Source organism: Cryptomeria japonica, chromosome 7 (genome assembly GCF_030272615.1).
Source record: "Cryptomeria japonica chromosome 7, Sugi_1.0, whole genome shotgun sequence".
Taxonomy (NCBI): domain Eukaryota; kingdom Viridiplantae; phylum Streptophyta; class Pinopsida; order Cupressales; family Cupressaceae; genus Cryptomeria; species Cryptomeria japonica.
Window position 1 is genome coordinate 613,538,488 of NC_081411.1, and position 24,405 is coordinate 613,562,892.

At 36.7% G+C, this 24,405-nt stretch overlaps 1 protein-coding gene across 1 annotated transcript in view; it reads right to left on the minus strand.

Moving 5' to 3' along the window:
- Window positions 1-295: 295 nt before the first annotated feature.
- The window catches only part of LOC131856869 (uncharacterized), a 42,608-nt gene continuing 18,498 nt past the window's right edge, over window positions 296-24,405 (minus strand). The window contains exon 2 of the mRNA XM_059208820.1: window positions 296-670. Within this exon, the coding sequence (XP_059064803.1) occupies window positions 296-670 (375 nt within the window). The remainder of the gene's footprint in view (window positions 671-24,405) is intronic.

Genomic DNA, 24,405 nt, shown 5'->3' on the forward strand with positions numbered 1-24,405 from the left:
TATAGCTCTCTTCTTTGTGAGTCTATCCCTATTAGCGACCAGTTATGATTGCTCTACCTCCCACGTTCTATCTGCTTATGTAGCCCGAGAGGCCATTAGAGTACCCCTCTCTACCAATAGTGTAGCTCTCTTTGCACTCCATTTCTCCCTCTACACTGTCAACCTCTCCACGCTTGTGATCAACGATGCTCTCTCGACATCCCAAGTTCTCCTATCGCCTCGAAGAGCTACTATCTATCTCTCTAATACTGAGATGTTCTCTCTCTGATATCTCACCTCTCCTCTAACTGCTCCATCATCTGGAATGTGCTCCTATTGTTATATCTTGCATAGGCTCATCTAGTGGATCCTGTATGTCATCCATCTGATCCATCGATATGGCTTCTTGATCCTCAGTCCCATCCTCATTGTCTGACTCTGTCTCTCCATCCTTATCATTTGACTCAATATCCCCGTCCTCCTCACCTGAATCTATCTCCTCAACCTCATTCATCTTCTCATCCTCATCCCCCTCGACCTCCTCCATCTCTGCCTCCTCTTGTCTGTGTCGTAATGACATTCTTAGAACTGGAGCATCTAGATCTGTCAAAGGCACTAGCCTGTGCTCTATGAACCATCTATCATAAGCTTCTATCGGCCCTGCATCTATAACTTCTAGCCCCACAATCCACTATGTAGGTTGTAACTAGTCGAACTCTGTGAAAGCTACATGCAGTATGATAATTGGTCCCCAGTCTCCAACCTCTCACCTGGATCATGCATAATATGTTGTGCCTATCGATACATCCCGTCGCTCCCCAAATTGCCTCTAAACCCTCTTTGGTAGCTGAAGCTCAATAATCCTTTGTCTCATAATGGTCCTACCTATCATGCACCTCTCATGTCTGCAATATGGAAGATGATCCTCATCATTCAACCAACCCTTGCAATCCTTGTATGGTCTCCATGTGAAATATCTCAAGCAGTCTAACTAATGTCTCATGTACATGGTCTGACCCAATGGCCCCTGTGACAACGCTCCATCATAACAATATACATATGATCATCCAGGTTGTACCTTCTTATAGAGTTAGCCCATTGCTAATAGTCAAAGTCTGTCTATATGCCACCTGGTGCTGATGAAAGTATAGCATGCCTAACATGCATGGTCCCCATGCAAATGTCGTCCCCTCCATAAACATCCACTCTAACACTTGTCCCCATCCAATATGGAATCCGTTAACTCTCCTATTTGCCTCTACCAATCTCGCTACAACTGCATTGATGACATTCACCAACATCAAGTGTTGCGCTGCCATAGTCTCCAATCTAATCTCACAATCAATGATGCATAGCTCCTCCTCATCTACCTGAAACATCTATCTCAACACCTCTCTCCCAATAGAAGGCTCATACACTGCTAGCTACCCATGAATATTGTGGAGAGGAAGATTGTGTTTCATCTTGTTGTGTCTTAGGCTTAGACCGCTTTTTCTTCTTGTTGGAATCCTTTCCTTGATTCTCTTGATTAACCACCAAAGCCATGGACTTTGAAGACTTAAGAATCCCCATGCTCATCAACTTTGATTTCTCCAACATCAACATTTTTGTGAATGAATCAAATGAAGGCATAGTGAAGGAACTACCCACTGTTAAGCGATGGGTTTGGAAGCTAGAAACAAATGTTGCATACTCTGATGGAAGCTTTCCCAAAAGGTTGTAGACCAACTATGCATCCTTCTTATCAATGCCACAATCCTTCAGCTGTGCTCTTAGCTCATTTGCCTCGGTAACATAATATTGGATTGTATCAAAGTTCTTGGGATCCAACATGGTGCGATCGTTATCAAGCTGATAGCCTCTAATCTCATCAATTTTTCCAATAATTTTCCCAAGACATCCCATGCATCCTTAACTCTTGTACACTTGTCAATATGAAATATGAGATCCTTTGATATGTATTTCCTCAATGTCCTTATTGCCATAATATTTTTAGTAAGCCATTCCATGTGAGCATTACTATCAGATTTAGGATCATCTGGTGGAGTTATAGTTCCATCAATATGATGAGTTAATCCCTTTTCCATTAGCTTACTCCATACATCAATTTTCCATGAAGCATAGCTATGTGGAGTTAAAAGTGGAAATTTCGGAGAACCCATAGCAAAAAAATGAAAGAGAACTAGGAAAAGAGAGACACAATCACACAAGACACCTCCCCAAATTCACTCAATCAAAGAACCCCCCCCCCCCCCCCCCCCCCCCTCCTTCCCCCACACCCCCTGCCCCCCAAAATGATGATTTGACACTTTATACTTAGTGTGTGTACAATGGACCACTTGCAAAAAAGGCAAAGTGGACTTCTGATTGCAAATTTACAACTGCCTCAAATAGGCTAAAGAGACTCCAACAAATATTGCAAGTGTTCTAAACTGAGATCCAAGCAAAATACAAGTACCAAATAGGCAAAAAAGACCAAATACTGAAAGTACAATTTCTACTCAAGATGGTAAAAAATAGATAGCACCACATGAAATTAGATGAAAAATTATGCACTTTCAAAAAAATGACACCTGAAAAGGAGGGTGTATGACCCCAAACGAAGCCTTTGAAGTTGAAAAAATGAGGATTGGATAGGTACAGTTATGAAAAACTGAAAATTGTGAAAATTATGTTTATCAAAATAAAAAAATACCACCACCACTACGAAGAAAACAAAAAATTAGCCCAAATAAAAAAAATTGCATCAAAAAAGGAGCTAAAATGAGCAAGTTATGGGCCTCCAAAGTTGGCCTGCAAAACCAAAAAGCTCATTGGAGAGGAGCTGATAAATTTTCAAAAAAATTGTTGACGTCATCATTCAATAGATTAAATTTGACAGTCGTCTAGCCGAAAGGAGTAGTGGTGGCGTGGAAGTCGATGATCGCTAGAAGAAGAGTACGGGGGGTGGGGGCCTCAAAAAAATTAGACGCTGCAGAACTTTTAAAACACAATACAAGGTCAGGGGTTAAACCCCCCCCGTAAACAACAATTTTTTATTTATTTTCTAATAATATTAAAAAACTTTTATAGAAATGAAAAATTTCTAGAATATTTAAAATAAAAATTGAAAATATTTTTTTCTCAGAAAATAAAGAAATTTTTATTTTTATTTTTTATTTAAAAAAAAAAACCAATCTAACAGGTCGATTTTTTCCTCCAAAGCCCCAAATTTGATTTTCACCAAATATAAGCAAATTTATACTCAAAATTCATGGAAATAGCCTCCCAGATGCAACGGTGAGGTCAAAATCACCATAGTATGCCCCCAAAACGCGTAGTTCCCCAAATCCAAAATATGAATGCTCCAAAGGCTCTCCAAAAGACTACTCAATGAAGCCCTAATGACTCTGATACCATGTAAGAATTGGTTGAAATTAGCCAAGATCAAGAGCACATTGAATAGCACAAAAGAGAGAGAGACAATATATTTGATAAGAATAAATGGTATTCTAATCAATATGCAAAATGTTGATCAACTGGATCATCAAAATTACATACAATGTAGATGAGCATACTTATAAAGGCAAGGCTCAGAGATAAGAGAACACACAATGATGACATGTGGCTCAATGAGATGCAAGGGTAGGTAGAGTAGGTAGAAGAAATAATAAAATATTCCACAAGAGGTGGATCACCCACCGAATGTGGAATGTAACAACAAGATAAGACCACAAAATGTGGAATTTCTCCTACATACATCATCCCTATGTGCACACTTCCCTAAGTGTGCCATATCCAAACTACTATAAGATGCATTATCCTAAGTCAACTTAAGTAAGGTGTAATTATATCCTATATGAATAAATAAGTACACCAACACTAAGTATCCTCCAAACGTCCTCTAAATTCATTCTCCCCTCTCCCATCGGTAGATAAATTGAATTTGTCTCTGAGTGCCACCGCTCTGTCAATGTAGTAATCAGTGCCCTATTTGTCCTTATCTCGGGCATAAATGTGATGTAATATAATCCCAAGCACAAAAAATAATATTTCTCATGTCTTTGCAACTGATGATGCAGTGCTAGATAGGGAGGTCGACTCTCATGTGTTTGTAAAGTTGGAAGATCCACCTACAATACAATGGAGCAAGGATCATGTTAACCTAACCTCTTCCATCATGATTTCCTTGTTCAAATCCTAATTGTTTTAACCCTCGGTCAACCTAGTTGATCACCAATCAAACCCTAACCCTAGGACACCCTCCAATTGCCTATTGGTCTAACCAATTGCATAGTCCCCTTGACCAACTGCACAGTTTGCTTAACCAATTGCACAGTTTGCTTGGCCAATAGTGCATTTTGCCTAGCTACAAAGTTTCATCCCAAAATTGCATAGGACTATAAGCCAAGTGTACATATCTAGCCAACTACGCAGTTTCTATCCCAAACCCACCCTAACATGCATCGAAATCAAAGAAATTAAGCCTAGAAAAGTGTTATTATTAAAACTTAAATTGACAAGTAGGATTTGGGGTACATATCACTAGTCCTATGCCCTCTGATTTCTAATAAGTCCGTACATGCTCACAATGATAATTCTCCCTCAAAATTTGCACCATCCTGCTAACTTCCCCTTCCTTCTAGAGTTCCAATTCTTCCAAAAAAGATAGTGAAAATGAGCTCTCTTAACCCTCCCATCCCCTTTCATACCCCTCTTTCCTATCTAGATGGACGTGCATGCCCTCCTTTTTGTACTGGTAGAGGTCATTTTCACCTTCCCATGCTTGTATCTTTTGCATCTTAACTCCGATTTCACTTCCGTTCACGATGTTATAATCCAGGCGTCATTGTGGACAAATTAACTTTTTTTCAAGATTTTTCAATCAAATTCTCGAGGGGGCAACCTTATACCCTATCATGTCTAGGGTATGTTTATTGTGATTTCTTATTCATATCTTTTTTGAAACAATGTTCTAAATCGCATTGTCTCAAAGAGGAGAAAAATGTAGACACTAAAAATTGGTATCACCTACATTCTTCATTTTTAACCTAATCACACATATAATCTTCATTATTCATGTGATCCTATCTCGCTTTGCCTTTTCCATTTTTCTGTCTAGATTGTTTCATTTTCTTCCCATTTCAAGTATGGGATTTCATTTTATCCTTAGCTTCTTCTCCTTTATGATAGATCATTCCCTTTTCATTTCTGCAACATTGATTTAACTAATTTTGTCTCGATTAGGTCATTTTGTTCCTATTTAGATCTTGTCGCTTCACCTTTTCCATTTTCTGTCGAAATTGTTTCATTTTTTTTCCATTTCGAGTTTGGGATTTCATTTTATCCTCATATTCATTTGCTTGGTGTTGGTTCATTCCCCTCTTGATTTGGTAATGTCAGTTTTCAACCTAAACCCCTGTCTCGATTAGGGTTTTTTGCTTCCTTTATGGTCTTGTCGCTTCCTACTTTCCATTTTCTTTCTCATTGGCTTCATCTTTTCCCCTATTCTTATTTTATTATTTCATTTTGACCTCTTCTACTTCCCCATGGTGTCACATTCGTCCGTTGACTCGCTTTGACACAGTTTACCCACTTTTACTCGATTTTACTTGGTTTTACCTAATTTTCCCATTTTGTGTATGAACATTCCCAGTTCTTTCTAATTTCACCCATTTTAAATAAAATTGACTTAATTTAACCTAATTAAGGTCTTGAGATGCCAATTTGACTAATTCCCCCTTTAGTTTTAATTAATTAAGCCCCTTTTTACTAATTTTTCATCTTTTAATCTTTCATCATTTGACCATCTCCTTTTAATATTAATTAAATAATTATATTATTTAATTAATTTTAATTTTACATTTTAATTAAATAATTTTAATTATTTAATTAAATTTTCAATTTCTATTTGCCATAATTGAGTAATTTATTTAAATTACTTAATTAGCTAATTGTGTCATAATTGAATAAATATCTTTATTTATTTAATTATTTGCCCTAATTATCCTCATAACTTTTGAAAATGGCAACAATATCTTAGATATTTATGAGATTTTTCCTAATATTCTCTTTGATTTTTGAAAATCCTTCTTTTTGGAAATATCTCATTAATCTTAATTTTAAATTCTAAAATGAGGTATGCATCCTCAAAAAATCTGCTTTTTGTTTTTTCTCCGCTTTTTCCTCATCTCCTTCATCCTTCTTTGAATGGAAGCTCTATCGTTCGCTTAATCAGGTCCATCCATCTAACCAAAAATATTTTCAGTCGTGTTTGTCCATCGAGTCTCCGATTTTCTATAAATTGGGACTTCTCTATCAATCAACTCATCAAATTTTTTAGCATTGTCATTCTGTCCAAATAGCTTGTCACGTGTCTATAAATTTGGAAGATCTACCTACAATACGATGGAGTAAACAAATCATGTTAACTAACTCCTTCCATCAATATGATTTTCCTATTCAAATCTTGATTGTTTTAACCCTAGTTGCAAACCCTAATTTAGTCCCCTAACTGGGTACCTGATTGTTCAAGCCTAATCCATCCAACCTAGTCCATCACCAATCAAACCCTAACCCTAGACTAATTATGCAATTTTGATGAGGGAACAATCCGAGAATAGAAAAAAATACAACAAATTGGAATAAAGAGATTATATTAATATTATCATAAAACTATCTTCCAAACATGCATACATGCAACTAAGAGGAATAATCCTCACAGGCTATCACAAACTATAGCTAATACCAGTTTCTAGGGAAAAAACCCTTGTCTCACAATCCCACTTATCCAAACCAAAAACTAACTACTCAGAACTGACTACAAGTTTCCCAAATAGCCTTTTTCCATCTTGGAACCAAAATTAGAATTTAAAAATTACCATTTGGCAAACAAATGCCAAAACATGAAATTGGAAATTTGAAAATTTAGCCAGATTCGAAAACTAGAAACTTTATGAATAATTGCCCAACTTCTGATAGCCATAACTTTTGATCCGGGAATCGGATTGATGCGTTGTTTGAATCATCGAAAATATCTCTGAGTGAAGAATATGCGAAGAATTTTCTCTACCAATTCCTGCCATTTTTAGGATTGTTCAAGACTGTTTAATGCCTCAAATCTGACTTGGAAGATTTTTTTTTGTTTTTCAGGAAACAAAAAACTTGAATAACTTTCAAACCATAAATGATTTTAAGTTGATTCTTTTGCCAAAGTGCTTATTTTTCCATTCTCAAGCTTCTCTCAAAATTTGAGCTCCATCCGCCTTTAAAAAAAACTTTCTATTTTTGGCAATCGGCTAGAAAAAACGACATGTCAATTCTGAAAGTTTGAATGTCTTATTAGAACAAATGGGTAACCAAAAATGCAAAAATATTAAAAGAAAAATAACTAAAGAGATATTTTTGGGTGGTGCAAGATTGTCCTTACACCAATTGATGCTCCTGCATCAAGTTCCCTTGACCAACTACGTAGTTTGCCTAACCAGCTGTACAATTTGCCTAACCAACTATGTAGTTTTTTGACCAACTACACAGTTTCATCCCTCAATTGCGCAAGACTATCAACCAAGTGCACATATCTAACCAACTGTAGAGGTTCTAGCCTAGACCCACCCCGACATGCATCAAAATAAAAAAAATTAAGCCTAGAAAAGCATGCTTAATACTCAAATTGACAAGGAGGATTTGTAGTACATACCACTGGTCCTGTGCCCTCCAATCATTGATAGGTCCGCACATGCTCACCACAATGATTCTCCCTCAAAATTCACACCATCCTGCTAACTTCCCCTTCCTTCCAGAGTGCTCTCTTAACCATACCACCCCCTTTTATACCCCTCTTTTGTGCTTAGATGGACATGCATACCCTCTCTTTTGCACTGGTCATGGTTATTTTCAACTTCCCAAGCTTTTATATTTTGCGTCTTAACTATAGACACCTAAAAATGTCTCATTAATCATGCACTAATTATTTGTCTTATTAATTAAATAATTATTTGATTAAACTAATTAAATTCTTCTAAATTAATTTTAATCACCATTTCAACATCCCTAATTATTCTATTTCTATCGCCTTAATCAATTAATCATTTAACCTTTCTATACAATTACTAAATATTTATTATTTAATTAATTGTGATTTAATACTATAATTAAATAATCTTTATTATTTAATTAAATTCAATTTCAAATGATTAAATAATTTATTTCATTTATTTAATTAGCTAACTCATTCTTCTTTAAATTCAAAATTCAAAATTCAAATAAAATGCAAATCAAATGCGATTTCATCTCAAAATACTATAACACATGTTGAAAATCTAACTCCCATTACTTTCAGTCTGACTGGGCAATCAATTCAGTCAACTGAGCCATCTATCTTGTCATCTCCCCAGTTAACTTAGTTAACTCATCAATCACCTTTTTCAATTCTCAATCAACTTTTTGGAATAGAGTAATCAATTCAGTTAACAGACCAATCAACTCAGTTTAATGACCAATCTATTAAGTCATCTGACCAATTAGTCCAATTGACTCATCAATTAAATGAATTTAACTCCCAATTAGTTTTGTGTCAAGCAATCTCAGCCATTGATCAATTCTGTTCTAGAATGAATCTCAACAGTCCATTCTTATCCTCTAGAATAAAAAGTTAGCCCATTTCTCCTCAATTTTCTTAACCACTATCTTCGAAATTATTGTACCATTTTTATGTAGGAATCCCAACACACACTAAGAGCCACACAACACAAAATTGGATAAGAGCAATGGAAACCATGAAAGAAATCGAGGGAGTTTTGATTGAATTTTCTATATTTAATTGATTTTAGCATACATTTCATTGTAATTTATGGTTTTCTTAATTGGAATCGAGTTTTAGTGGTTAGCTCAAATATTCTAATTAAATATGATTAATTTTTCCGTAAATCATCTGGTGAACCCAATGTGAAATTACAACTATTGACCTTTGTTTTTTGTTTTTTGCGTGTTTTACATGTTTCCCGTACGGATTCTTGTAAGCATGAATGTCATTTCGCATTCGTATACGCATATTTTTGCATTTGTCCAGTCAACATTTTGCATCAGTGCAAATTTTTTTTTGCATTCGTCTAATCAAAATATCACATTCGTAGATCGAGCATTTCACATTCATTTACAATAGTTTTGCATTCCCTTGGTTTAGTCACCCCTATTCGCGATTTGTTTCTTCTCCTAGCCAATATTCAGATTTACAATTCTGGAATTTTTTATTTACAGTTTTCCTATGCTTGATAACATGAAACTAACCCTATGACATGAAAGCTAAGGTTTTAAATTTCAAGATCCAAGAGGAGCGTTGAATAGAGAAGACAACAACAATATTTTCAGAGACTTTTGCAAGTACAAAGAAAAGTCAACGAACCCAAACTTCAAATCGCCTATCTCAAATACCAGAGATGAGCCTACACCTACATAGCAAAATATTTTCAAGTTTGAGTTTTCTAACTCTCTGTTTTGTAGTTTTTAGTTTATGTGTTTTGAATCAGTATTAATTTTGCATTCATTTTGAGAGAAATTCGTAAGAGTTTTGTCAGAATTTCACATTCCTAGTTACAGTGTCACATTAGTTTAAATAGAGTTTTGCATTCATCTAGGTATAATTTCGCATGTGTCTACTAAAATAGATCATTTGCTATTTTTGTTTTATCATTTTCTATTCTAGCTTTTATGTGTTTTTGACAGTTTGTTTGCAGTGTGTGGCAAGAAGAACAGGGAAGGAATGATCGGTCCAAGACTCTTATTGAAACTACTAACTTGTGGATTGCAGGGTTTCCTTTCTTAGTTTCCATTTTGATTCACAATTTAGTTTGATGCTTTAAAAATAAACCTGTATGCAATTCACGTTTTGATTTGGGCTTAAAAATGGACATGGATATGTTTTATGTTTAGATTAGATCACACATTGCGACGCTTTAAGGTTAATAAACTCTTGTTTGTTGTGTTTGGAGCGCTTGCTCATTTCGTAGGGTGGACCCATAGTTGCATGAATTACCTTTCCACCCACCTTTGGGGTCTTGGGAGATAATGAAAAGTGACAACGACACCCAATTTTATTTTAGTAATGAGGGGTATCTTTGACTGGAGATTTCATCACCCCACAGAGGTATCTCGAATTGGGACACATTGGGAATATCGACTCTACCAACGTGATCATGAGCGGGTTTTTTGAGCCGCTATATAAATATGTTGGTCAAGCGACTGTAGCATTGAGTGAATTTGGCATATGTGGAGGCCCCCTCTGCACCGATAAGCTCAGTTAAAGCCTTAAGTGGCTTGCTTTGAGAGTTCATTGTTGGATTGGTGATCCCTCAGAACTATACTATGAGCCAATTGTTTTAGTTGACCAAAAATCCCACATTTGATGGTTCCGCGAGTGTGGATCATACCCTGTAGATACCCTTCATGTACCTTTAAAGAATGAGATGGGAATCCCCCAGTTACAAGATCTTTAGATCTTAGGGGTAAGAGAATCTGGTATTCCTAAGAAGTGAGTGTCATGGTGGGGGAGCCAGTGCTACCAGATTCTCTATCTGTCTGTCTTGCTTGGGTATTTTGTTGTGGGGCCCCCATTGGATAGTTTCCTCTTCCCAGCCTAAGTTGTAAATGCTTTCTTTATGTCTCTACTTTGTTCGATGTTCTAAGCCAGTAAGAGTCAGTCTTTCTTGGGCCCAATTAGGCCCATTTGCTCGCATAACTAATTTTCAAGAGTTTTCAAAACAAGTCCAATTGGTCATATTGTCTTCAATATCTATATGCAGTTTTTTCAAAACCACTCAAAACAAAATTGTGCTCAAACAAGGTCACTCAAACAACCAACCCAGTCAATACCAAAACTATCAAATAAGGTCTCAAAATACCAAAACAAATTTTTTCACCTCCTTTATGATCATAGGTTGGTTCAAAGTGCCTAGTCCTCATATTACATAGTCCATCCTTAGGTCCTTTCATAGTCCTTGCATAATCCACATTGCATAGTCCTTACCTAGCTTATCTTGCATAATCCTCATAGTGAATTTTCCTAGTTCATTGCTTAGTCCTCATATTATCTTTGCCTAATACATCCTTGGTCCTCATATTGCATGCATAATCCTTTCATAGTCCTCACTTTGCATCAATTCTGAGTTAGTCATTTTCACTTAGTTCTTGCATCAGGTCCAAACATTCTCTCAAAGATCATTAAGTCCAAAAGATCCCCAACTTTCAATCAATCATCATATCAATCTCGGTCCCTTTCCTCATTAGTTTAGTATAGAGAAACATTTTCCAAAATTCCAACTTGGGTCATCAACAAATTCTTAATATTTTTGAGCAATGTCAACCACTTGGTCAATAGATTGATTCTCCAGTAATTGCATTGTCTTTAGGAAATCTTCTTTAGTTACATTTTCTAGCATGTGTTGCAATGGCTTTGCATGGTGACGGTTTCTTTCCATTTATACAACCTGATCTGGGACCAAATGACGTCCAGGAAGAAATCATTGATGGCTTGGATAACCTTGCATGGAGGATAAGAACAAGTGTCCCCCAATATATGGGAATTGAATTTGTCATAGATGAGGAAATATGAAAAGCAGTCTGAATCCAAAGAGCAGCTGAAAGAAAAATTGTTTAGCAAAGACTTGAAAGACTTAGATTGCAACAACAACAACCTCCTCATCCCAATCCTCAACAGCCTTCTCCATAACCTCCTCGTCCCAATCCCCAATAGTGTGTCAGAAATAGTTTGCATACATAATATTCCTTCGATCCAAGAGTCTAGCATTGTCATCCTAAGTGCTTCATAACTTGTCATAGGTCTTGCATTTTCCAAGTCGTCCTAGGAGTCATTCATGCCCTTAACAATATTTCAAAAGGCTAAGAATAAGATGGACCCGAATAGTGACCCATTGGTTAATCCCACGTGGAACATGGACTTATCAACCTACCAACACATGCAGCCCGGAAGAGTTGCAACACTACCAACAAATATAAACATGCCTTCAACAGAAGAAATCCAACAAAAGTTGACACAAGAAGAACTTGAAGCCACCCAACAAGATCCGGAAGTCCTCATAGTTCTCAATGCGCTTATTAATCATGATAGGGACATATATCTTTCCCTTTTATTCAAAATGGAGCTAAGTTACCCCCAAACTTTTACATTTCAACAATCTTGCCACTAGGAGTAACTTTGAATCAAAATGTAAATCAGACACCAAATTCTACACAAACACAAGCTACATCTTCAAGCTCAACCCACAGTACACCTCAAAACACACAAGCAGCAACAAACCAAGCCACTGTGGCTTCAACTTAGAGTTCTCAATCAAGTGTTGTGTCCTCAATGGTCAATGTCACATCTCAAACAACCTCCAATATTACTTCACAACCCACAACAAATGTCTCAAATACCTTTGCTCAAGGTCAAACAAGTGCAACTCATAATACAATTCCCACAAGTACTTTTGAACCAACAGTATCAGTCTCTATAGGATCTACTTACAACAGGTAGGTTTTGAATCAAGGCTCCATAAGTTCATACGGATCTAGTCAGCCCAATGTCAGGACACAGTTCACCTACTTCACAACGCCCAGTGGAGGTCATAGCACACAATTGCATAATCAATCAATGTTTTAACAGTCTCCAATAAACACCAATCTTTTTGTGGGGAATACATATTCAACAAATACACCTCTAACCTAGATAGAGATCTTGGCTCAGCAAGTTCGAAACCTCCAAAGATAGATGATAAACATGCAAACTAGGAATGAAAAGAAAAGATATACCATGGAGGATCTCCACCTTTATCCCTTTGATAGGACCTTGTACATGCCACCCTTTCCACCACATTTTGAAACTCCGAAGTTTGATAAATACAGAGAGAAAGGTGATCCCTGAGATCATGTTAGGGAATTATTCACTACATGTATTGAGGTAGCTCATGAAGACACATACTTGATGTGCCTATTTCCCAAAAGTCTTATAGGAACAACACTAGAATGGTTTTCACGCCTGCCACTGAGGATTGCCTTGTGGGGAGAGCTAGCTAAGTAGTTTATAACAAACTTCTCCCATAATATAGATAATCCAGTCACTCTAATGGATTTATGTGCTTCCAAACAAAGGGAAGGCAAGATATTTGCTACATTTTTACAAAGGTGGAGATCTTTGTGCAACATATGCCTTAGTCATATCCCAAAAGTTGAACAAGTGGACATCTTTGTTGAAAATCTCATTCCTCAAATCAAGTATCCACTGCAAATTCAATGTCTCAACACCTTCAAGGAAATCACATAAAAGGGTTTAAAATGTGAGAAAGGTCTTATAGAGTAAGGGATTTAAAGAATACTAAGGAAAGTGGTTTGACCAATAATGTGAGCAATGAGATATTAAAATACTAGTCGAAAAACAAGAATGTGACAAATGATGGAGTTGTAGATGCTCGTGTGGTCAACAGAGCTCAACAAGTGGTGTCACTAAAAGGACCAGTTAATTCCTTTACGCCAAGTAACAACCAATCTTAAGACAACAATACAGTGTCAACAAATGCAAATATAGTGCAATCTAGTAACCCCAAACCTCCAAGGAAAAATACACCAAGGAGAAATTATACGCCACTTGGGTAGCCAATTGAGTCAGCTCTTAAAAATTTGATATAAACTAATATAATAAATCTACCAAAGATTAGGCCATATGAACTAGGTCCTATCAAGTCAACCTGGTGGAAAGATAACAATTTTTGCAAATACCATCACACCAAAGGCCACAAAACATCAAGTTGTTATAAGCTCAAGAACTTGATACAAGATCTTATAGATGAGGGGGACATTACTGTAGATGTTAATAAAGGATCTGCCAACATAGACCATACTATCTTCAAGGATCCTTTTGTCAAACATGACAAAGGAAAGGCTTCTAGTTCAAGGACACAAGATAACACTACAAACTACACCAACTTTAGCCTATGATTATACAATCAATGTAGTTAGTGCAGGAGATGAGATAGTCACCACAATCCCTATCAACCCAAGAAACTAATATTGTGCATTTGTTACTTGCTGATCAAAAGTCACATTGCAAGGGTTTTTGTCCAATCCTCCTCTACCAACAAGTAACTACAATGTGGTCGATCAGTTAAGAAAGACCCTTGCACAGATATCATTGTTTGAGTTGCTTCACATTTACCCATCACAAGGCAATCCTAGATAAATCTCTCCAGGAGTCTATCGTTGGCCGTGACATAGATGAGAATACTTTCCAATCCATGCATGGTTGGGAACCTAGCTACTTCCCTATGGCGTTTACAGAGAAACATGTACCGATAGACATACCTATGCATAATGATCCCCTCCATCTAGAAGTATTTGTCCATAAACAGAAAGTCAGTAGAGTGTTAATATATGGTCGAGGTGGTCTTAATATATGTGCTCTTAATCTAGTTAAAGAATTGGGCTACTCACACCATCATATTGATCCTACTAAAAGAATAAACATTAAAGCATATGATGATGAGGAACGCCCCTCAAAAGGAGTGGTTACTTTGTCTGTACAAGTAGGACCGGTCACCACTAATGTCACATTCCAAGTCTTGGATCAAGAGTTGGGATACAACATGCTACTGGGTCAGCCATGGATACATGCCATGCAGGCCAAACTGTCAACTTTCCACCAATGTGTCAAGTTTCCTTACAATGGCATTGAGATCATGATACAAGGTGATCCTAACCGCTTCCAATATTGCAATTACTTGAGGGCGAGCATAGACAACCAAGTTGCTATCAACCAAGCAACTCCTCTCACCTCATAGTTGGAATCATTGACAATATCTGACACATAGGCATATTCATCCTACACACCTACTGCACCACCACTCCTAATCAAGGAAGAAGGATGCAATAAATATTCTATTTCAGACACATCGTCAGTTAGGCAATTATCTTTATCCCCAAGATCTTTCAGGAAACTACTACCAAACTCTACAAATAAAGACAAAGGAAAAGAGGTAGTTAGATATTCTTCCTCTTGTTCTTTTATAAGGTGGGGATAATTAAATGAAGAATCCCTGGAGGATGTGAATAAATGGTTGTATAAAGAAGAGGATGAGAGTTCAAACATCAGACTTCCTTTAGATCAATATGGCAATGGCTTCAAAATGTTATAGAAGCATGGTTATGATGGTGCAACACAATTAGGGGTGCATGCTCAAGGCATCATTGAACCAATATTACTGTTAGAAAACCTAGGGAATCAAGGATTGGGATATAGCAACATGACAAGAAGAAAAACAACAGTTAGACCAGATACCCTGGTTGTATTAAATCTGCCAACTTCAACATCACCACTTCTCATAAATGAGAATGATGATCCTGAGTCACCAAGTTAGAACAACTTATTAATGATTTTTTTTACATTAGCATCACGTGTGAATACAGTTACAAAAACAAGAATATCACTAGTATCACATGTAAATGCAGTTACAGAAATAGGAATAGCACCAACAAATGAATCAAGTACCTATTTTGCATCATCATCTTCAACCAACACATTAACAGAGACAAGTATAACACTAGGTAGTGACATCAACATCATAGTACCTCAGTCTCTCATCCAAGGATTAAGTGTTATCTCTATCATAGAGGAAGGATCCACAAGTCATGAGAATGTTCCATTATTCATCAATGCTGAAACTACACTCCCTTCAATTGAAGAAATTGATGAACCATATGAAGATGGGTCAAATATAGAGACTTACATTGAAAGTGTAACATATTCTCATGAATACAAATGGATGTCTCTTCATAGCAATAACACCTATGTAGTAGATAAGTCTTATGATCATCAACCACCTATTGATGATGGCATCATTTATGAAGATAAAGCAATAGACCCTAATTTCTGGAGACATTATTTTGACACCAAAACTTGTATGATATCAACGGTACCTCCTCCTAATGAAGATAGAGACCTTTGTCTTATGTATCCCCACTTGATAGACTGGGGGCAACAAAACCAACCACATCTCTATTGGTTTGAAAATGATGAGGCTATAGAAAAATTTCTAAGGGCACAAGATGGATTTCCCTATGACGATCACAAAACTAGATTTGCAATAGACTTGGACAAAACAACCTATTTTGGAGAAGCAAGTTCTTCCTCTCATTCAGAAGATTTTAATGAACCAAAGAACATCAAAACTTGACTAGATGATCTCCCCATCGATCAAGAAAGGTCATCATTGCTCGTTGAAAAGATAAAGGAAGTCAATATTAGAGATGTTGGAACTATACGCCCGGTACATTTGGCTCAGTCTCTCAAACTAGAGGAAAAAGAGAAGTTTATCCAGTTCTTCAAACAAAGGCCAATAAACTTTGCATGGTCATATGCTGATATGCCCGGACTAGATCCAGAGTTAGTGTTGTATCATTTACCATTACTACCAGGAATGAAGTCATACAAATAAAAGCTCTGTAGGATGCACCCACAAATTTCTTTTCTAGTAAAGGTGGAGCTACAAAAGTTGTTAGATGTGGGCTTCATCAAGCCCATATATTATGCAGAATAGATATTAAACTTAGTATTAGTGACCAAACCTAGTGTGGGCATAAGAATCTGCATAGAATTTAGGGATTTAAACAAGGATTGTCCCAAGGATGACTTTTCGCTACCCAACATAGATATGATTGTGGACCTAGCTGTCGAACATGAAATGCTTTCACTCTTGGATGGCTTCTTGGGCTATAATCAAATCAGGATTGTGCCAGATCAACACAAAAAAAAATTCACTTGCCCATGGTGGACCCTGTTCCATGACATGATACACGATATCATGGAAGACTATGTTGATGATTTACTAGCAATATCCAAAACCAGGGATGATCATCTTGAGGTTCTCACCAAAATCTTTGACAGACTTGAACAATACAATGTCTGACTTAACCCAAAAAAGTGTGTTTGACGTAACCTTCGACAAACTCTTGGGATTAATTGTATTCAACATATGAATTAAGGTGGATCCTTCAAAGGTAAAAACCATACTAGAAATGCCACCACCATCCAAGCTCAAGCAGTTAAGGATTTTACAGGGAAGATTGCAATCCATTAGACACTTTATAGCATAATTGGGAGAAAAGTGCCAACCATTTCAATAGCTTCTCAAGAAAGGTGTAACCTTCAAATAGATATATCAATGCCAGGAATCATTCTAGGCATTGAAAGACTACTTCTTATCAATGTCAGTACTAGTTCCACCAACACCGGATAAACTTTTTCTTTTGTACATTCTAGCAATAAATTTGTCTTTAGGAACACTCTTGGCACAACTGACCAAGTGAGAGAAAGGCCATCTATTACATCAGCAGAACACTTGTGGGGTATGAAATTAATTATATGCCCATATAGAGAGCATGTTTGGCAGTGATATTTACATCTCAAAAGCTAAGACACTACATGCTTAGTCATAAGATCAAATTCATAGCACATTTTGATCCTCTTAAATATCTTTTGAGCAAAGCTTCCCTAACAAGAAGATTGGCCAAATGGGTTATGATCTTAAGTGAATTTGATATCGAGTATGTGGATAGAAAGGCGATCAAAGGCCAAATCATAGTAGATCAGTTGGTAGAAGCTCATATGCAAGACAATCACCCAATGTTAGAACACTTTCTTGGTGAATTTGTGTTCACACTAACAACATCAAGAACATGTAAGTTACACTTTGATGGCTCTTACACCAATCATGGGGCCAGTGCTAGAATTCTCTTTATCACTCTGAAGGTGACTCAATTCCAAAACCCTACAAAATAATTTTTCCACGCACAAATAACATAGCTGAATATGAATCCCTCATCATAGGTCTTCATGTTGTCATTCAGTGAAAAATAACAAAATTAAATGTCTACAAAGATTCACAGCTCATTGTAAATCAGGTCAATGATGATTATAACACTAAGGATTACAAGTTGATGCCCTACAAACAAATGATTGAATGACTCAAACAATACCTCAGTCATATAACCTTTGAGAAAATTACTAGACAACAAAAATAAAGCAACAAACGCTATGGTGATTGTAGGGTACCTTTTGGATATGCCAAATAATGAAACTCAGTTTGAGATCATACTAGAATAGCTAATGGTACCAACATATGAGATCCCCTCTTCTAAATATGTATGCATGATAGTGGGCCCTGAATCACCATGGTACAATGAAATATATGCATACTTGCATGACCAATACATGTCTCCTAACCTTTCTAGGAATCAAAGGAAAACTCTCATATGTCAAGCATCTAGACATGTTATCATTGTTGACACTTTATATAGAAAGAGCTTTGATGGGACTCTTCTTTGATGTTTGAATTTTGAAGAAGCACAATTAGCATTAAAAGAGGTACATGATGGAATTTGTGGTGCCCATTCCAACGACCCAATGATGGGAAAATATTCTTACAAAGAAACTGTTGAGAATTGGATATTACTAACCAACTATGGAAAAATATGCTTACAAATATGTACAAAAATGTAGACAATGCCAGATACATGGGGATTTGATTGATACGCCTACTCAATATCTCCAACCCATTACATCACCATGGCCATTTTCACAATGGGGATTGAATCTTGTAGGGAAAATCAACCCTACCTCTTGTAATGGACACAAGTTCATTCTAACAACCATCGAATATTTTACCAAGTGGGTTGAGGAAATCCCTCTCACTTATACCATTGTTAAGAAGATAGAAAAAATCATGCTTAATTTTATTATCTGTCCATATGGAATCCCCATGTGCATAGTTACTGATAATGGGCACCCATTCAAAAATCAAGAGGTGTGAGAACTTTGTGACCAATTTTAGATCCAACATCAATTTGCAACCCCATATTACCCGATGGTCTAGAAGAGGAAACCAACAAAACTATATTGAAAATCCTAAAGAAAGTTGTCAATGAAGCAGGATGAGACTGGCACCTTCAGTTAAATCTCGTGCTCTCAGCTTATAGAATAAGTGTGTGCACAACTATAGGCACCACACCATACTCATTGGTCTATGGTACAGAATCTATTTTGCCTATTGAGATAGATTTTCCATCTCTTAGAGTTTTCTTGAAGAATATCATATCAGAAGAAGACTATAGAGTTGCAAGATTGCAAGAGCTAGTAATATAGGATGAAAAGCAACAAAGCACACTAAAACACTTGAAAGGCTACCAAAATATATTGAAAAGAAACTATTTAATAAGAGGGTAAGACCAAGAAACTTTGAGGTAGGATATCTAGTTATCAAAGAAAACAAAAGGAATCTAGCAGAGCGAAAACAACCAAGCAAATTCAAATCTAACTAGTTGGGTCCTTTTGTAATAACAAGGGTCATTGGTAACGGTGCTTGTAATTTAACCACCATGGAGGGGGATCCACTCCTTGATCCCATGAACAACATGCATCTTAAATGATACTATATATAAAGGGATGGTTAATTTAGGTGTCATTTTTACTGCATTTGCATATCATTTCCATAGTGTTGCATTGTATACATTTTACTTTTAAGGTTGCATGATAGTTGCATTATCATAAAATTGCTCACACATTGCATTTCATTCACATATAGATACATCAATAAAACAAGGCGATTGTCTTAGTTGATTACCTGTTTGTGCATGAATGGAGCAAGGGTCATCTCATTTCTTAGATATTTGTTCAAGAAGATTTCAAAACCTAAGGTCACTCACTTTCAACATGACCTTGTGGTTAGGCTTTGTCTATGGTTGGGTAGAAGTTTCACTATTGAGACTTGTCACTTAAGTCTTTCAATTGCTATATCTTATACATTAATCATTTGCTCTAAATCATTGTAGATACCTGGTTTATAATATGGCTAGTGAAAAATCTTAAATTCTACTTCAGCATCACTGTAATTGTCATACCCATGTAGGTTTCATTACTTACAATCCAATGCAAGAGTAAAAAAGAAACACAAAATATCTATGCCTAATTACATATCAAAATATCAAGACATAAGAGCAAAGAGATATAACTGAAATATCATTCATAAAAAGTGCATTAAAATCTTGGCTATGGGAGCATACGAGTAACTCCATCAGGGTAATGGACGCCTACTGGAAATGGAGCAATATTCGAGAAATTACAGTGATAACCTCATCGGGGCTATAGACGTCTGTTGGTATTGAGGCTCTATCTAAGATGCTTTTGAAGTATGAATAACTCACGTAGCTAGTCATATAGAATTCTAAGGGTCTCTAATGATCACAAGAGCCACAATAAACTCAACTACACACACATGGGCAAGAGAAGACCAAAAGCTTCAAGAATCAGTGGGGAAGTTTTCTGTGTCTCCATTTACAAATCCTAGTCACTCAATGTGTTAGTTTGGATGGACTAAGTGTTCTTGAGAATAGAATCAACCCATTGTAAAAGAGTGTGATTTTTATTCCAAAGGGACCTTAACTCCTTGACCCATGCACCAAACACCATCTCCTTTCTATCCATACTTGGAAGAAATATTAAATCTTGGACCATAACGTGATTGCAACTGCTCCAAAGGGGGATGATCACCTTTAATGGTGTAGCCAATGGTGTTCATATGATCCCATGATACAGAAGAATAATCATCTTTGATAGCGAGTGTGAATGATACTTTTGGAAAGTTAAGGTAGATATGGTCAACTTTGTATTCTCCAATGGATGAGCTTGTAAAGTCTAAGGAACCCCAATCATCACCAAGAAATGCATTTGATTGAGAAGGAGTAGACTTAGGACTTTCTATTTTAGGAGGATCTTCTTTAGGGACAAACTTCTCGCGGGTTTCCTCTTTAGGAAGGTCCATGGGAATAGTTGTTGACATATTAGAAGATAAAGATGGAATATATTTTTGAAAGGTAGGTGTAACTAAGGCATGACCAGTTGCTGCAATTTGACATAAGTGCATAGCTTCAGGATCAACCTTGATTGTAACTACCTGATTGTTAGCAAAAAACTTAAGAGAACCATGAAGGGTATAACTGACCACTCCTAAAGCATGAATCCAAGGTCTACCCAAGAGAAGATTGTATGATAAAGGTTCGAGCATAACATGCACCAGGGTTAGAATAGTAACTAGTCCAACCTTTATAGGCAAAATAACAGTGCCCAAAGCGGTTTTACCAGTATTATCAAAACCAAGGATAAACATATAAGATGCAACGAGCAACTTAGAATCTACTTTGATTTTGGGCAATAAGTCTAGACTACAAACATTGAATGTTGAACCAGTATCAATGAGAGTCCTTCTAATGCCGACACATTTAACATAAATGATTATCATTAATGGATTTGCTTGATTTCTTACTTTTGAAGGTGGGAGTTCGGGTGGATAGAATGTAATATTTGGTGAATCTGCACGAATATGATCCATCAACGTATTTACATCTGAAGGCCTAGTAGAAGAAGGAAATGAGATCTTTTGAAGAGATTCCTCTAGCATACCTTGATAAACTGGAGCAATCTGAAGAAAATACCAAAGTGATATCTTAGAAAGAGTAACACGTAGTTTCTCAATAAGATTGTTATCACTAGGTTGCTTAATTGAAGGCTTAGGTGCTTGAGGAAGATCTGGTTGAGATGGTGGTAAAGAAGGTTGTGAATGATCAAGATGTTGCTTATTTCTTCGAGTATTATAAGTATGGGCTACCATTCTATAAGAAGGAGCCTTAGACTATGTATATCTCGTAAAAAGATTTGATGAGTCATTTTCAAAAGGAACACCATGAATAGATTTTACCTTCTTTGGAGAAGGACTAGTTGCAGTCACATGAATGATCAGTCTCTTAGGCCTTTTAGGGGCGGTAGAGACATAAATGACATTCACAGAATCATTATGATATGTAAAAGATTTAGATGATGGAATTTTCTCAACATCGACCTTTGGAAAATTAGATATGAGTCAAGACTCATCATTCACTAATGCCTCATATCTAGAAGAGAGGGCACTAGAATGAAGAGATGGTAGAGTAACATTAAGAAAGGTGCCAATAATTTCATCCTCTTGTAACAAAATATCCTTTGAAATAGAAAATATATTACGAGAGGGATCAAAGGCATAGAGTGACATAGGTAGAGCTAAGTCGCCATCACAAGCATGAAAAGGAGCATCATCAACACTTTGAATAAAGCTAGAAACCAAGTTAATAAAAGAAGATAACATATGCATTTTGAAATTAATAAACTTAAGCTGAAGAAAGAATGTGTAGCATCCTAAAATTGCGACACTTGCAATTTCGACTGCATTTCGGTCTTCACGATGGCGACGCAACACGCAACCTGAATGGAGACCCCAAAACTTGCTCACGACACTGAAAACTGCATTTTTCAAGCACCATTGGCCTGAACCTCCTTGCACCCCGCTGTCCCGGAGGTGGGACCAGAGTGCCTAGTGCCCTGGTCCCTCAGGACCAGGGCGCCCAGTGCCCTGGTCCTCCAGGACCATGGCGCCCAACGCCCTGGTCCCTGGGTCCTATTTTGGGCCCGGTTTCCTAAGTGATATCAAGTCTTTTTGATTGCAATTTGGAAATATACTTCCCTGGTCGGCCTAAGGTCGGGAAAATTAGTCTATCAGCCCTAATTGACAAGTATATAAACTACATTTTTCTCTCTCATTTGGCATGAGAAGGACATATGTGAAAAGCGTGGAAACTATACTCAAGCATTCAAGCATTCAAGCAATTGATCATTCCAAGTCTCCATTCAAGGCTAAGTGTTGCATTCAAGTCAAGGATTCAACCATTGAAGAGGAGATCACTTATTACATGCTACATACTACAACATACAACATCTAAACCTTTGCACATAAGGATACAAACATCCTTAGAACAAGGTATTAGTACTTGTTTTACATTACAGTCATTTACATTTATAGCACTTGCTCATTTCTTGGTTAATTCCAAAACCGGGGTTTGACCTAAAGGCAAACCCCTAATCCCTAACCCCCCAATCGTCTTCGCTTTTCTGTGTGTAGGTTGCAGGTACGCGGCTGAAATTGAAGATTTGGAATCCTTGTGCAGAGACGAACCGATCCCACTTCGTTTCACGGATTTTTCGGAGGACCGTGGCGCCGGGCGCCATCGTTCCGACAACTTTTTCTCAAATTTGCAGGACAGCGCCGTATCAACATTCTACTGCTAATTCCAGGTCCGCAGCTTCATCCTATAACCTAAACTTAGTTTATAAGCGAATCTTTATGACTTTCTATGCATCCTTAGCTTAATTCCCTTAATCAACATTCTTTACAAAAGAGGGTAGCTTTGCTTTCCAAACCCTTGAAATTCATTTAGCATCCAATCTTACATTGTGTGGGATTGAATCTTATGAGTTTCAACCCCTCTTTTGAATGTAAAGTCTTCCTCCTAAGTGAAAACCCATCGAATCCTAGCGAACCTCCCTTCTCTCTCCTCGGAGTTAGAAGAGGGGAGACCAACTAGGGTTCGACCGCGATTTTCATCTTTACATTTTGGTGAACCCGACGTGAACATCCTTTCTGATTTTTCATGCTTAGATCTGAAAATTGATTCCTTGATTACATTTCCATGTTTGATCTTTTGCAAAATTTTAGAGGTGATTGCATAAAAACCCTAAATTTTCTTTTTTTTGAACATTGAACTTGCGAAATGTTTAATTATTAATGCTTGCTTCAGATCTGCTTTTCTATTATAAATTATCAATTCATATCTGTACTTTAATTTTGAAAATTAAGTGGTTAAATGTCAAAACCCTAATTTTTGAAACCCTCTTAATTCAACCTTTGTTTGACAATTTGACCGATCAAAACATCTCCAAATCAGCTGTAACTTTGGATTCTGTAATAAAATCACAATATCTTTCATCCCTGAAAATTTGGAAAAAAGTTGCGAGGACCGTGTTGCACTCCGAGCGCCATCGTCCCCGATATTTTTTCCAAAATTTCGGGAGTGAGATCTTGCTGTATTTTCCTGCTAAAATCCAGAATTTTGGCTGATTTTGTCAATTATAACACTTTCAAAATTACGGTCAAAGTTGGTCTTGTGATTGCTTGGTTTAAGGCTCCTAATCATTCAAAAATTGTTGAAATTGAAATTTTGTGTCAAAATTGTGTTCTTACTGTCCTAAATCTGAAAATTGTGTTTGCATTCATTCAAAATTTCAGTGCTTTATTCAAATTCTTGCATTTTGTGACTTTTGAAATTAAGTGCCTAATTACAACAACTTTGATTTCTGCTTTCAAAATTGAATTTTGCGTGAAATTGAGTCAATTTTCAAATTTCAAAATTTGCATTGCTCTTAACATTCCCTCTAAAATCATAAAATTCAAAATTTCAGTTTCCCTCTCTTTTTCAAAATTCAAATTTTGCATTTTTCGATAATCTTGATAGGGTTCAATTTTGAATTTGCAACTTTAATTT